The 16,944-nt window shown below is 38.0% G+C and overlaps 1 protein-coding gene across 5 annotated transcripts in view; it reads left to right on the top strand.

The window, feature by feature from the left end:
• Nucleotides 1-16,944, top strand: part of LOC109100035 (probable JmjC domain-containing histone demethylation protein 2C) — a 128,647-nt gene that overhangs the window by 80,458 nt on the left and 31,245 nt on the right. For all 5 annotated transcript variants that reach the window (XM_042735082.1, XM_019113528.2, XM_042735081.1 and 2 more), the window contains one exon: nucleotides 7,736-7,849. In XM_042735082.1, coding sequence (XP_042591016.1) covers nucleotides 7,736-7,849 — 114 coding nt within the window. The remainder of the gene's footprint in view (nucleotides 1-7,735; nucleotides 7,850-16,944) is intronic.

The raw sequence follows: 16,944 nt of genomic DNA, 5'->3' as shown, positions 1-16,944 counted from the left end.
GGCTGTTTCTAATTATGCCTCTCGTATCCAAGAGAGAGTGAGAGAGAGAGGACGAGAGACAGTCTTGTTGCAGAACAGTCATTTTAGAGGGATAGTTGACTGAAAAATGAAAATGGTCATCGTTTACTCGACATTATTTTGTGCCAGACCTGTATGACTGTATTTCATCTTTTTACATACAAGGAATGTAAAGGGAGGCTGTTAAGCCACAAGTAGGTCAAAATGCACCATAAAAGTCCCCCACACAATTTTAATTTCAGGCTGTACCTACATAAAGGTAGTCTCAGCCTCAGACGTCACACCCACGGACCGTTGGCTAAACGTCTGATGCATATGGGACACGAAAGTGGAAACACTTCAGGAGTGTCGAAGTCGTCATCAGATTTGTTGAATTCTACAGGATTTCCGGGAGATGTGTGTGTCGCGTTCTTTAACGTTCTGTCCGTAAACAAAGATGCCGTGACGCCAAAGCCCTCAAGAAAGAAGAAAGCCATAGTGTTTACAACGGTGATGACGAGTGCTTATCAGGATCAACTAAACGCTGGAGTTTCAAAAGTATGTGAAATATTTAAAGTTCACGGCATAGAATCTTTCAAATATGTCCGTGAGTTTTACACACCAGTCTGTTATTGTGGACACATTTCCATGGCCTGAAATGTGACGTTGAACAAAACGAACTGTGATTGGTTGTTTGACATGTCGGTCAAATGGCCTCATGGGCGGGCCTTGGCCAATGAAAGCTGCCATGAATTCCAGACCTTCAGCCGCTACGCGAGACTAACATAAAGCTAGCAGAAGACATGGAAAACAGTGATGAGAGACAATACTTTTGCAGAACAGTCATTGTAGAGGAATAGTTCACCCAAAAACAGAATTGGTCATCTTTACCTGACAACATTTTGTTCCAAATATCTATGAACCTGTAGAACAAAAAAATAAAATAAAATAAAATACAGTGTTTACAAGGAAGCTAGAAAGGAAATGTCAAGCCACAAGTAGGCCAAAATGCACCATAAAGTGGCCGATTCGGTCTTTTCCTACATAAGGATGACAAGAACTACTTTTACATGATGATGTAACACGTGACAATAAGGTTCCATTAGTTAGCATGAGTTAATGCAATAACTAACAACGAGCAATACATTTGTTCCATTATTTATTAATCGTTATTAAAGTTAGTTAATAAAAATATGATGTCATTGTTAGTATTCTTTCTTTTTTTGTTGTATGGAAAAGAGCAGCTTAAACATTGTTCCATCTCCTTTCTTCAAAATGTATTTTTAAACATTGTCCAAATCAAGAAGTCATATCGGTTTGGAACAATATGAGGGTGAGTAAATGAAGACAACGTTTTGAATGAATTATTTCTGTATTTCCTGTATACAGTATTATTGCTGTATATCTTTGTTTTGATCAGGCTACTGTTGTTCAGATCGGTTGAAATGATTTAATGTTGTTTCTCTGTTATTGGATGTTATAAGGGAATTTTGGTTGGGTTTCATGTATTGTGTCTGTGAAGTGGGATGTGTCAGGGGAAAGTGGGAAAGTACCGTTCCTCCTGTTGGGATGTGTTTTTCTCTGCAGTGTGTGGTGGTTTCTCATGAGTCTGGCTTTTCTCAGGACTGCGGAGGGAATGTGCCGCTTTCTTTGGAGCAGGACACACACATACTGCCGGCTTTGTGCCTCTACTTAGAAACACAGACAGGAAGTGGCCATTGAACTAAAGTTCCTCGTTAGAGCCAGCTTGGCCGGGTGTCCCAACCTTCTGCTCAGTTTCACTGTTTTATGGGGGATGAAGTTCTGCAGTGAGGTTATAAATCTTGTATACTGCGAAATTACTTGGAATACGGCTCGCTTACTGTCTCTGGGCATGTTTGCAATGTCATACTGCAGTAGGACTCGTAGCAGCATGTGTTCTTAGAGTTTACTAATCACAGTATCAAATATCTATGCATGAAATACCAAAATGTGCAGTAAAAATGAACCTCCCGACAAATAAAGCAGGAGGGATACACAATTTTACATTTTATTTTTTTAAAGTTTTGTTCTGATGATCATGTTGTACCATGCTGAACCATGTCAATACACAATAATTTTGAGTGCCACATAGTTAAATAAACTAGTGAGGTTGTGGCATTTTAATAGGCACAGAGGCAGCACACTTGCAGTGCATTTTGAACAGTTACATTTTGAACTGAATTAGTAACAGTTTTTATTGAGACATTCTGGGGGAAACCAGCCCTCTGCAAACACTCTGGGTGTTTATGGAACATTGGATATGGAGTCTTCCTCCACAGCAAGAACACTGCTGGAGAAACAACAACACTGTCTGTGAGCTATTTGATGCAACAGATCAGTGTCAATGTGTTCATCTCACACTTGCAGTGTAGGCAGCTTAGTCATCGATAATGGGAGCAGTCTACTGCTCTCGGAGCAGATGAGGGGTTACTGACACCTCAGGACATGACTGACAGCTAACTTCACTAAAGATCTCAGTTCTCAGTATGTCATTATGCTGAGTTGCCCAAATGTTACCAACAAGCCACAATGGGTGTTTCATGCAAGCTCAGGCCTGCTCATATACAAATCGGGAATGTGATGCTATTTGTGGTCGTAACATTATTGCGAAGAGTGCTTGTGGTGATTTAAGCAGTCTCCCAAATAACTGCTGTCTCCTGTGAGTGTTTTTGCATTTGAAAAAAACTGCAGTTGCAGTTGAAATTGGCAGTGAATACACTTTATTTTGAAGTAATGTTACGTTGGAATTACACAAATAAGTACCGACCAACATTAATTAACTACATGTATTTACTATAGGGATTTGGTTTGGGGGAAGTTGTTTAATTATGCGTAATTTACTGTTGTTACTATAGTACATGCAATGTGTAACTACATCAACTTAAAGAATTACTGTGTATTTTTGTGCAAAACTGTTTTTTAATTAAAAACGCCTTTGTTTGCCACATAGTAAAGTAAACATGCTACATAGCGAGGTCCTGTAACACTTTTAGTAGGTGTAAAATAGTAGGCAGTATACATAAGATGTAAATGCGCAGTAAGCGGCACACTTGCATTTTGTAAATACAAGAACTTAATAACACTTGTTACTAATTGTGATTGTTTTTACAGATTTTGAGAAATTTGCTAAGGACTTGAGTGCATGCAAAAGAGACAACAGAGAGATGTATTTATTTGTTCAAAGAAAGACTGAGCGACTGTCCAATAACTGCTCCGCTGTGAGATCCTGCACGCGTATGTGTAAAGCGCAGTCGGCGTTCCTCCGTGACCTTCATCAGATAGTGTCATCCTGGAGCGTCCCAGCCTCCAGCACACTTGGCTATGCATGAACCCCGCACACGGCTCTGCCGCACATTCCAGTGCACTCAGCCTTATCAAATATTTATAGCTGAATTACGGCCCACTGCGCAGCGCCCGGCCGAGGACTGTATTTTGGAGATGCTTTGTCTGCACACAGCCGCCCTGTGCTTTCTCTGAAAGAGCTCCTCCTTTCATTGGCCTCTTTTTGTTCTTGCAGAGGGAATGAGATACATGTGTTGTGTGTTTCCGTGTGTGCAGCTGCAGTCGTGTGCATGTATCGTGGATCCACTCAGGTGTATTCTGTATTCTGGAGATGCCCAGCAATTATTCTGTTTGGCAGCATGATTGTGATGAGAGGTAACTCCCTAATGACAAGTGGCAGATGTGACCCAGTTGCAGTCGCTCAAGGAAGTGCTTCAATACCACGACTTAGGTGCCCTTGAGCAAGGCATCGAACCCCCAACTGCTCCCCGGGCGCCGCAGCATAAAATGGCTGCCCACTGCTCCGGGTGTGTGTTCACAGTGTGTGTGTGTGTTCACTGCTCTGTGTGTGTGCACTTCGGATGGGTTAAATGCAGAGCACTAATTCTGAGTATGGGTCACCATACTTGGCTGAATGTCACGTCACTTTCACTTTTTTATGCATCTCTCTGTTCGCCTGTGTTAGCGTGTGAATGTGTCACAGGGGTGATATCTCGTTTCTGATGAAAACTTCTGGCCGTAAACTGCAAAACTTTGCATTTGCGGTAGTGTTTAATGCTTAATTTTGCTTAATTACTTAATTTTGACTATAGACCGATTGCTTTCAAAGGTCGACCAGGTTTTAAATTGAGGAATCATTGAGTGAGACATCATTGGCTGCACCTGCAGAGCTACTCAGAGGACTCTGTATGTTTCTCTCTTTTGTCTGTTTTTATTTTCCTTCTCACAGCTGCATCAAGTGTGCATCTTGCTGAGCTCTGTGTTGTGTGGATGTTTTTATTAGAACAACAGAGCCTGGTTTTCCTTTAAGAGACGTGGATCTACTGTTGCTATATTTATCTGTCCTAGAAACGGCTCGAGTGACTGCAGCCTTGATTCAACTCCCTATATCCCAAAGAGGAACTACACGACAGCAGTGAAGCTTTGCTACAAGTCTAATAAATTAATGCTGCTTCTAGTAAATAATAATCACACAGATTCACAAAATTAGATTGAGATACTCTGTTAGATGTCTCTGCACTGTTCATTTTAATGCAACCCCTTGAAGCTGTACCCTAAACTTTGCAAATCTGATTCACATATTAATTTACTGTACACATGCATTACATATATTCTGAACAAACCTGTAGCGCATAAACAGGAGAAACTAAGAAATTGCTGTTTTTGTTTTGGCATTTCAATTTTTTTTAGAAAATATTCAGTCACGCCCACTGGCCAGTTTGTAAGAAGTAAAGAAACATATATGTATATGATTTTTTTTTTTTTTTAAATCTGATTAAGAGTAGTCAGATTCAAAGGTTTGCTTTGCTAATTCAATCGGATGTAAATTTAATTTGGAACAATTTCAGTTGGATTGATTGAGTTGTTTACATGAAGGCATTCAGTCCGATTGAGTCGTCAATCTGACTATAAACAGATTACTGGGTTGCATGTAAATGTAACTAGTACCATGCATATACCATGATTCAACTGTAGGTTTGGTTTGAATTCATGATTCAACTGTAGGTTTGGTTTGAATCTCTTTTTTGCTTCATGTCCAGTCTGGCATCTCATAAAATAAATTAAATATTCATGCAAAGTTCTAAATTATTGATGAGATATCATGAGGAAAAAGAATTATGACTATTTAAGTGTGTGATAGTATTGACACAGTTACAGCATTAAGTTGCCTTATTGCTAAAAATGGCTGTATTGCATTTTTAAAATGGTAAATTATTTTATTTAAAAAGTTTTATATTGCAATACTTTGCATTATATTTTAAGCAAATGCATTATTTGCCATCATTCAACTAAATGATGTAGTCCCTTGACCTGTGCAGTTACATACATTTATTTTATAGTTGGTACTACTGTACAACATGTATTTTAGCATCCCTTGAATGTTGTATTAACCAATCAGCATCCAGAACTGGAACTATGCGTAGCAAATCTTTTTTAATAGTAATTTTAATAATAGGTCAGTACTCTATATAGAAGTCAAATTCAGTAGCAGCTCACTTGACTGCTTGTGAGGCTGATGAAAGGTTTATTTTAGAAGTGTAAATCCACAGCTAGTCTTTCCCGTGCTGCTGCGGGATCAGGTTCAGAGAGACATGCAGGCAGAAAGACAGTCAATACAGATCGTCTGAGCTCACAATTCAACAATCAGAATTATTCAGCTAGACTGTGCTATCTCAGAGGTTGGTGGTTATACGCTTACACTGTTTACTGGTATAAAAACTCTTCCTGTTGGTCAGTGTGGTTATGTTTCACTCTAAAGGGCTGTTTGAAAGGGCATCCAGACATGGGCATGTCTATCTGACCTCTGTTGATAGAAATAGAAATGCTAGGTTGTGCAGCCAAGTCCAGCACAGATTAAGATCACATGCACACACTTGTATGAAATGCAGTCTTTTTTTAATCTCTTTCTTTTTTTTTTTAAGAAATAGGCCTGCTGTTCAGTTATTTAGGGGTTATTTGTTTAATAACGAGGAAACATTACAGATTTCACCCTCAACCTTCTTTATTTTATTTTTTTTAACTGCAGCACTAAAAAAAGGTGTAGGATTTACATTAAAACTATTTTCAATTATCTGAATGTTGTAAATGAGAAACTGAAATTACATCTAAATCCATAAGCCCCTGGTACATAGAATTCAGAGTAGCACAAAACAGTTGTAGATATGTTCCCTACTAGCAGACATGAAGAGTAGATTGTGATGGTGATCATGTGCAGCTAGTCTCATGACTGCCGTGTCTGCGTGTAGCATGAATCTTGCTTTCATCCCAGTGACCAGATGGCATGCCATTTTCACTCACTCACGCACACACATACTAAGTTCAGCTGCAGATTTGTGCTCTAGTGTGAGTCCGGGCTTGTAATGAATCCAATTATTGTCCACTCAGTCCAGCTCTTGTGCAGTCATACTAGTGCCAATTTAACCTTCTGATTCAATTAGAGTCTCAGGAAAGACCTCTGATCTAAGGTGAAGCTGCAGATGTTTACTGTGCCATGAGAAAGTACTGTCAGAGCCCAAATTGTGTTTAGTTCACACACAGGCGTATGGTCATAAATGCATCTATTGCTTGAGTAGAGTTGCGTCCTTTAATTTAGGGTGACTACAGATCCCTAAAAACTCTTTTTTTTATGGAACATTAAAAAGCATTGATTTGATTTAGTAAATGTGAGTGCTGCACATTCTATATGCTCATGGTTTCATTTGCATTTATAATCAGTGAATACAGCACATTTATGCCAAGCAATTGCTTAATGTCTACAGATGATGAATTTTGACATTTAAGGTAAACTGTTATAGCTTTTCTCTGGGCTGCCTTGTCATCACAGGAAGGACTAAGAACTTCATTTAACACATTCAGTGTGATGCATTTACCCCGTTATGCAGTTGAATGTGAGCCCTAGCTTGTTTAATTAAGTAGAAGAGTCTGAGATGCAGGATTTATTCTGAGATTGTATGACTTTGTTTGGTATGGACAGTATTCATTTTAAAAAGGTTTTATGTAAATTTTAAAGTTCTGCAGATAGCCTGTTAATTGGTTTACTGGCAGGAAGAACAGCTATCAGAAAAACAAATGGGTTTTCTCGCTTGAAATTGTTCATGTTTAACCTTGGGTTTACATAATCATTGGTTATCTTGGTTCACCCTGTTCATTCTTTACCTGGTTTAGCAATTAATTCTGAGTACTCAAGTTTCAAGAACTTTTTTGCATATGCACAAACTTGCAATAATAACATCGCTCGAATCACGATGGTCACGAGGTGTGTTTTCAGTCACGGTTCCTCATTTTTAGCCATTCCCTCAGATGCTGAAACTAAACACAGCACATGAAAGTTTCTGTGACTGTATAAATCATGTGAATATTCAATGAGGTTTCCACTGAGGTAGTGTATGATTGGTGGCATGTTGGTAAACAGTTCTCTGTTATATTCTAGCAAATTAACAGCAGTAACCCCAGTTTAAATACAGTGCTGACCCCCATTCAAAATAGCATGAAATGTTATTTTACCCAGCATAAAACTCAATGTGAAGGCCTTTAATAGTCAGTCACATGGAGCACGTTTGCATGTGTTTATGTGCTGTTTAGGTTGGATGGATGTGAAAAGGCATGCATCAAACTTATTTGTGTTCCATTTGAGCCATCAAGCATGACACACTTGCTTGTTTTAGCTTCCGACACACAGATCATTGACTAACCAGAGTGTTTTCTGTCCTTACAGACGTTCAAGCCTCTGGTGGGGAAGACAGTGTTAGGGTCTATCACAGCCATCGAGTTCTTCTCTGACAGACACCTGGACTTCTTAACAGATGAAGGAGCCTGTCAGCCCTATCAGGTAAGAGCCTCTCCGTCTTATTTGCTTGCATTATTTTGGAGTTACATTAGGCTGTGTTTACACTAAGCTAAAAGGTGACTGTTTACAAATTTTGGGTTCCAAGATGGATCTTCTGCTTGAAAACCCTCCGGTTACCGTGCTTTCCTCAAAATCTGTTGCTAGTATTCCCCCACCATCTGAGTATGTTCCCTTTAGCATCAACATCCTGCTGTGTGGATGGGTATACAAGCTGGTCAGCTACATGAGTTTGCCTCCATGAGCGCTTCATGCTCAGAGCACTAAGGACAACAAACAGCCTCTTCTATTGTTCTGTGCTAAGCCACTTTCATAAACAGCTTAATTAATCTAGCTTAGATAAAACACACAGTCACAGAGAGAGAGGCTCTGAAAACAAACACACATGACAGATGGGAGGAGATGCTCTCCACTGCTGGATTCATATTCACGACATGTTTTATCCCCAGTGTTGTGGGCTCACCTCCATCCTGCACGATGGATAATGAAAAGCCATCTGCCAGCAAATTATCGAGCGCTTTCTCCCCCTGAACCCAAACCTGGGCGTAGCATGTGGGGAAATTGTGATAAATTTAAAAGTGGGTCCTTGTTTTGTGAATGCTGCAGTGGTGTGTTTTACTGTGTACATGCTTTTGTTGCATTGGAACGCATGTGTTCACATTCCGTAGGTGATGTGGACTAATCTATAGTAGTCAGCATTTGAAGTGGATAAAAAAAGTTAATCAAAGTTGTCCAAAGTAAACAGCACAATTTGGCTTTAGGTTTTAGGACAACTTTGATGAAAGGTTTTGATCCACTTCAAATGTTGACTAGTGTAGTTTAGATCTATGTTTGTAGGCACAGGGTGATGAGCTTGTGATGCAAAAGTAGAGAGAAAAAAGTGCTATCTTTTAAGGTAACTCAGTGCATGCAGATCTCAGTGCTGTGTGAGCTTCTGGTATAGCATTTTTTCATGACAAACTGTGGTGGCCAACATTTTCTCTCATATTAATTTCTCTCAATTACTATTGCTCACAGCAAATAATATTATTTTATAATAAAGTATGTTTATATATAGTAATAACAATAGGGATGCTATTAGGGCTGCCCCATAATAGTCAACGAACTGTTAGTCGACCAGATAAGGCTTGGTCAACTGAAATTTTATTTGTCGCAGAAAAAAAAAAATACACAGGCGAAGTCGCGCAGTCTGTGACAGACAGATCATTAACAGCTGGTCTATGTGGTAGGCTAGTACATCGGACAGGACATCCAAATGCTCGGCTGTCATTCATCGACCTCTCATATGGTTTATAATCTGAAGTATAAGTATTTTAAATATAAAAAATAATGGAAGCAAACAGGATGCGCTTTCTGCCATCTCAGTCTCCGTGAACTTGAGCATGAAACTCTGAAAATAGAGAGTAAAATGTCTACTTTCAAATGAACCAATTCAAATTTATACATCTGAAAGCTGAATAAATAAGCTTTCCATTTATGTGTGGTTTGTTAGGATAGGACAATATTTGGTCGAGATACAACTATTTAAATATCTGGAATCTGAGGGTGCAAAAAAAATCTAAATATTGAGAAAATCGCCTTTAAAGTTGTCCAAATGAAGTTCTTAGCAATGCGTATTACTAATCAAAAATGAAGTTTTAATATATTTACAGTAGGAAACTGACAAAATATCTTCATGGAACATAATCTTTACTTAACCCTCTGGGGTCTAAGGGGTTTTGGGGGTCTGGAGAAGTTTTGACATTTTTTCAGTTGCTTATAAACTTATAGATATACATAAAGTCTAATAACACTGTAATCAGTACAAACTGGGCTACAATAATATGTAAATAGCATGTATGTACATGATTGTGTTTTTGAGGAAACAACATTTATGCGTGGTTAGTGAAAAACTACAATTTTGAAGTCACTGAAATAAGGTCATAAAACACCTAGAGAACATTTGTTCACAAGACTCCCAAACATGGACCTTGTAGCCTAGAATTTCTGCTTCAAAATGGTGTGAAAATCATCTTGTTTACTCACTCACAGAAAACAATAGATTGATTTAAATTTTCTAAGACACTTTTTGTTTTCGAAAGGGTTTATGCGAGTAGGCATGATTGACCATCAATATTAGTGTGATTCACACCTGAGAAGACAAAGACCCACATAATGAGCTGCATAATGAGCCTTTTAGTCAGGTGTGTGACCAAGAGGGAAGAGTTACAATAAAGAATGTGAGGACAAAATAAATTTATATATTTTTAGGTTTGTAGTTTATTTAGAATATATTTAATTGAGATTCACTTGCGAGTGCAGTTAAACAGTTTATTAGGAACAATCAAAGCTGACTTTCAAAGCTGAATCATTACTCCAGTCCCACGATCCTTCAGAAATCATTCTAATATTCTGATTTGCTACTCAAAAAAACATTTGTTATTATTGTTATTATTATATATATTTTTTTGATTAATTGAAAGAACAGCATCGTTTGTAACATGATTATTGTATTTATCATCACTTGTGTGCTAAATAAAAGTTTTAATTTCTATATATACTGACTCCCAGCTTTTGTGTTATAGTGTATATTGTTATCTTGGAGTAAGACTGGAGTAATGATGCTGAAAATTAAGCTTTGATCACAGGAATAAATTAAATTTTAAAATATAATCAAATAGAAAGCATTTATTTAAAATAGTACAAATATTTCACAGTATTACTGCTTTAGCAAATGCAACTTTCTGTATTTTGGATCAAATAAATGCAGGCTTGGTCAGCAGAAGAGAATTCTTTACAAAAACATTAAAAATCTTACTGTTCAAAAGTTTTGACTGGTATTGTGTCATGTTGAAATATATAAATGAACATCACATACCTGGCACATACCTCATATTACTGTTATATCGTATTGCTGTCTATGTTATACGTTAGAACATAAAAAAAACATCCTGGCATTGTGAAACATTGAGGTGATGTAAATTAAACTTCATAATGTTTCACTTGATTATACATTTAGTCTGGAATTATATTTTGGAAAAAGTCTAACTAGTAAATTGTGTACAAGTTATATGAAAACTAATACAAGTGGATTAATAATAAAAAAGACTTACTCATGTTTATGATCTCTGCTGGTTTAAGCCGCAGTAGAGTAGTGTCGCTGACTTCATCTCTTAAACCAAGAACAAAGAAAACACTAGTTTATCAATAAATTTTTAAAATGTTAATGCAGTCTCTTTATTGTTTTTCCCTGACACATTAATAATCATTACTTCTGCCGATGTGCTGTGGCAAGCTTTATGCGTGTTGCTTGAATGCTTATTAGGATATGTAGGTAATTAAAGCCTCATTATAATGATTTAAATGGTTTATTAATAAATGTGTGATTAGTCGACTAATGCTTAAAATGAACAACTACTACTCGACCAGAAAAATCTTTAGTCGAGGGTAGCTCTAGATGCTATAGAGGTGATGTTTGTAATGAAGGAGCAAAAATATAAAGAGTAACTCCGACAGTAGTTGGTTGACAGCTATTTTTTAATGTCAAACACTATTTGTGTGGTGCATGTGCATGTTGCCATCCATGTTGAGTATTTCATATCAGTCGCTTATGAGATTCCTTTGTAATTAGGTTGCAGCTTTATGAGATGGATGTTGAGTATTTCATATCAGTCGCTTATGCATGAGTGTGTTTCACTCCCAGGTGAAAGTGAGGTTATGGCGCTACAGTCACGGACAGGACACTCTCACACTCAACCGTTTGCACACCACAGCATGTCGAGAGGAAACAGGCAGGTACTTCATCTCTACAGCGCCACTCAGAGCCAAGAAATGTGCTCAAAAGGAGTATTCCTCAATCTCTGCATCTGTGATTCTCATGGGACCCTGACACATTCCAGCACATCATCACGTTGTGAAAACAAAAATCCCGCCCCACTTTCAAAAATCCAAAGTCTGACCTCTGAAGTGCTTGGGAACTTGTTTGCTTGCTGGAGTGTGATAAGCTGGCTTGCTCACTTCCTGTCTTGGCCTCTTTTCTCCTTCACGGATTTTTTCCACAGTGCAGCCCGATCCAGGGCTGAACGGAGGAGGGGCTGAAGCCCAGGAATCTGTTTGGCATAATCACAACAATTGAGGCTCTGTGTACAAGGCCAGTCGGCGAGAGTGAGAGAGAAACAGAAAACAGGAGTGCTGTTATGGTGTGCATTACTGGAAGAGACATCTACACGCTTGTGACTTGCACTCATTATTCTCTGTGGGCTACATTACTGAGCAGGATTGGGTCTGGGTCTGGGCATACATTTGCATTCGTTTATCCTGGAGTGGGATAGAAGAGGAGGAATTTGACCTCTGTACTCAGTGTGGCTGCATAGAGGACTTGAGAACTCTGTGTAACAATGAAACATGCTCTTGTTTACTGTCATGGCAGTTAAGGTACATTCACACTGACAGCCAATAAATCACTGGAGGTCACCAAGTCGCTGTGCTGTTGGTCTCTAGTAGCTGTATCCAACCTTATCAGTACTGGATGGATTCTCTGGACATTTGTCCACATTTTCTGAGCTGATTTTGGGGCAAATTCTGCAGACATGGACATAAGAGCATCATAATATTATAGTATTGAAAGAGACCTGTTATGCCCCTTTATACAATATGTAATATAAATCTCAGGTGTCCCCAGAATGTGTCTGTGAAGATTCAGCTCAAAATACCCCACAGATCATTTACTATATCAGGGCTGTACGTTAACTTTTTTTGCATGTAGAACTGGTGCTACAGAGGTTGAAAGTTTTGTAGCAACAGGCCAAACAGTTGAAGCACAAGTAAAAAATGTCTGTTATCATGTCTAAAAACAAACACAAGTAATGGAGTTCATCACTTAAGCAGGCATTGATGTTCAATTCAGAACACAAAAATACAAACCATCACAAAAAGTTTTTCTTTATTTGCGAAAAACTGTAGAGTACAGAAACATAACACCTCCTACACCTCAAAAAAATATAAAATAAAAAAGAATGGCAGACATTTAGGCCAAAGTGGGCGAAGATAAAAATCCTTGTCATTATTTATCTTTGTTATTAGAAAATAAGACCATTTGGTTATCCACATTCTCCAAAATTTCTTCTTTTGTGTTCAGCACACGAAATAAATTAATTAAATTACAGGTTTGGGACAACATGTGAGTGAGCAAATAATGACAGAAATTAAATTTTTGGGTAAACTATTCCTTAATTGACAAGAGGTAGCATGTTTAGTTCTGTCACTTTAAGAGCTGCACGCATCCGTTTCTCTCTCGAATGTTTAAATTCATTTTAGACATAACCAACTGTGTTATGTAAACCTTGTGTGTGTTTGACAGTATTAGACTCAAAATTAATGAAACGCGAAAGACAAATTAGTCTAGTAATCAGGTGCTGTTTTAGTGTGCATGGTGTGCACTCTTCATGTGTATGTGCTCAGAAAAAGCGCATGTCAGAACAGCATGTGAATGTTTAACCGGCAAGGCTTTAAAGCAGTGTCCTGTAAGTGTAACCCTGTAACTACAGCTGTAAATTTATTAATCACACAGACCAATTTTTGCATAGCATGTGCTACATATATGTTACACTGTACAGCCCTGTATATCATTTTGAAATTGCTTATTATTTGTGGAAGCAGAAACACGCTGTTTTCGTGCATGTTTTTTTAAATGCAAATGAGCTGCTGATCCCCGCTCCTTTTCCAGATTAGGGCTGTGCCTTTTCAGGCTCGTTTCTCAGGTACTCTGCTAAAAACATCTGTTTGGTTTTGATTATTGTGTCTATCGCACTGAAATTATGCGTTTTAAACCATATTAGTTTAAACTTCTGACATATGGTTTTCTGAGCGCACACATCCAAAGCACACACACAGAAGAAAGCGGCTGTCACACAACGTGAGTACTAAACTCAAAACTTCTCTTTCATGTCTTATTGCACTTGAACTGTCAAATAAACACAAGTTTAAGTTAAAAACAAGTAAGTTACAAAAATAGTCTGTTATGTCTGTGAAGGTTAACAGATGGGAAAGAAATTGCATGTTTATATTTGATTTGTGTGCATCATAATATACAGTAAATAAATCAATAAATTCACTGCTCTCGTCTCCACTGCACAGTGTTCTGTGTTCGTCAGCGCAGCCAAAGACAGCAGAGTTAGCATGCTTTGCACAAACTTTTGCCATGGCATTAGAATTGGAAGTTTGCATAGAAAGGCTTACCAAAACAATTTACTGGGTTTTTCTTTTTCCACATTTCCTGGGTTGGTAGATGCATTGAGGGTCTAATTTATAGCACTTAAACAGAAAAAAAAAACTGATTTAAAAAAAAAACTGACACTTTTAAAATATTTAGTGTTTGACCAATATGGATTTTTTTTTTATGTCTGATGCAGATAAGTATGGTGGGGTGGCTGATGACCAATATAATTTAGAGATAACACATGCACAATTTAGGCACTAGTTGGATTCGCTGAAAGTTGTGAGATTTGTGGCATTAAATGTTAATCCAAATGTTTAGAATGCATATTTGTTTTAGCTTAATGCGGTCACTATTTTAAAACAGTATTATATTATGCCCTTCAATTATTAGACAAAACGGTTAAACAAACAACTATTAAAGAGTGAGAACCTGGAGCACCTGTCAGTCTTCAATGAATAAACAGCTGGCAGTATGTTCTATGCCTGATGGCCAGTTCCTCATTTCACCTCAGATCATCAACTTTCATTAAAAACAAATGACTTCTAGTTGCTTTATGGCTGCAATTTGCTGTCAGTGTGAACAGCCCTTTAGTGTTACGCCCTCTGTGTTGAGTGGTGGGATTGTTTTTACACCCTGCATATGAAGCATGCATAGATGCCTGTGATTTCTCTTCTCTGCTGCACATCACAATATCCCAGCACCCCATAATGCTCTAACGTTTGTGAGAAATTGCATTAACAGATACTATTCCACAAAACAGAGCATACATCACACTGGCGTACTCTGTTTTAATGAAGAAACATATATCAAACACACACACACACACGGCTCAGCCACCCTCCCCCAAACACTTACACACTTTCACACGCAGACAGCTACCGTTTTAGCATGCGTATTTATACACAGAACTCCCTGAATGATTTAATCCACAACGTATAGAATTACCCACTGTAACTGAGCTTAATAAATGACCTCAACAACACACCGCTTGAAATGACACAAACCTATATGAAAGACACAATCAGCGCATACAGTTGTATTACCCCAGCAACAAGCTTTTTTCACACATGTCACGTATGTAGTATTGCCATAGCAACAGGAGCGCACACGTTGTCCGCTCCTCAACAAAAGCTTTTACGTGCCGCTGGGCTGTTTTTGCATTCATTTTTTGCATTTTCCCACCGCCGCAGCGGTTAATTGCGCTGATATTTATGCCAATGTTAGGAGACGTCACCATTAATGCTATAATAGCGTTATTATGGTATCTTTCTTCATGTCATTCCAGCTTTCTGCACAATGAATCATCCTCTGAATGCGTCATCTCTGTGAAAAGCATTTGTAGAGTGCTGGAAGGAACATCCTGTCTCTGTGCGCCCATTCGCTGTTTACACCTCTGACTGATGCAAGTATTGTGTCAGCTCCCCACGCTGCCCACTGCCATGGCAACAGTCCACCTGCATGTTCCTTTTCCCATCTCCCATCCAAACGACATACTTTTTTTAACATTGGTCCATCCTCATATGCACCCAGAGATGTGCAGCATCATTATCTCTATCAAAACGTGTTTGTGATTTCAAGCAGCATCCTTTCTGCCAGACAGGATAATGAGGTGTGTTCGTGGTGCTCATACGTGACCATTTCAAATACCATAGACCAGATTTAAAAGTACCTCTGTTTTAATGGTTAAATTACATTTTATTAATTATAAAATATACATTATACATTATATTTACTCAAATGCTGTGACAGTCGCTTTCTGTCTGTGTGCTTCGGATGTGTGCGCTCAGAAAACCCTATATCTGAAGTTTAAACTCATATGGTTTAAAACGCATGATTTCAGCGCAATAAACATTATAATCAGAACCAAAACAGATGTTTTTAGCAGATACGAGTTGTAATGGCGCAGCTCCATTCTGGAAAAGGGGCGGGGAGCAGCAGTTAATTTGCATTTAAAGACGCAGGCTTGAAAAACAGACAGACCTGAATTTCACTCAAAAGCGTGTTTTTGCTTCCTATATGATTTTATAAATGATATGTTGTGTTTTTTGATCTGTTAATTATTTTGAGCTTTATGTTGACAGAAGAGTTTTGTATTACATATTGTAAAAAGGGGCATAATATGTCTCCTTTAAAAGTTTAACAAAGTTTTTAATAAAAAATGTTTTTTTTTTTTAAATTACATTTATTATGATTCCATCAATTTTCTGCATTCCATTTTAATAATCAAAAGCCTCTCTTAATAATAGATTTTTTTTTTTTATTCTTTTTTTCCCAGAAGAACTGTGTTGGGTATTTCAATTTTTCTGGTAAATAAATTCTGGTAAAAAAATCATTCACACAGAGACCCACAGAACATGCAGGATTCATATTTAATAGTATTTTGCAGCTTAATATTCATAGAAACCAGTCCATACAAAATTTGCCAAATTTGTGACATTCCGCATTATACTGTAAATTCCATTTTATGACTGAATTCTCTCCACGTTTTCCACATTGCAACTACAAAGGTCTATACATCAGTATGATATGATTGTTCAAAATTTTAAAAGGCTACATGTTGACAGGACTTTTTGTTATACCTGGTTCAGTAAATTTGGCCTGTCTCACCTTGACACGTGGATTGTGAATCTTAAGAGGACAGGATGACATTAGCTGTCCTCTTCCGAGAGGGACAAATCAGGAACACGTCTGCCCTTTGTGTGCACAAAGACAGAGGAAAAGAGCGACGGAGAGAGACAAGTGAAGAAAGCAGATGAATGCTAATAGGAGCACTCAGTCATGTGGAGCGGGATGGTAATGGGACTTCATTCATTCTTAATGAACACATTGTTAATTTCACTGACGTACAGTAATGGCTGCACCCTGTATGATGACTAGACTAGAT

The sequence above is a fragment of the Cyprinus carpio genome, chromosome B12 (genome assembly GCF_018340385.1).
Source record: "Cyprinus carpio isolate SPL01 chromosome B12, ASM1834038v1, whole genome shotgun sequence".
NCBI lineage: Eukaryota > Metazoa > Chordata > Actinopteri > Cypriniformes > Cyprinidae > Cyprinus > Cyprinus carpio.
Note: the sequence above shows the minus strand (reverse complement) of the source record. Positions and strands in the feature narration are given on the sequence as shown.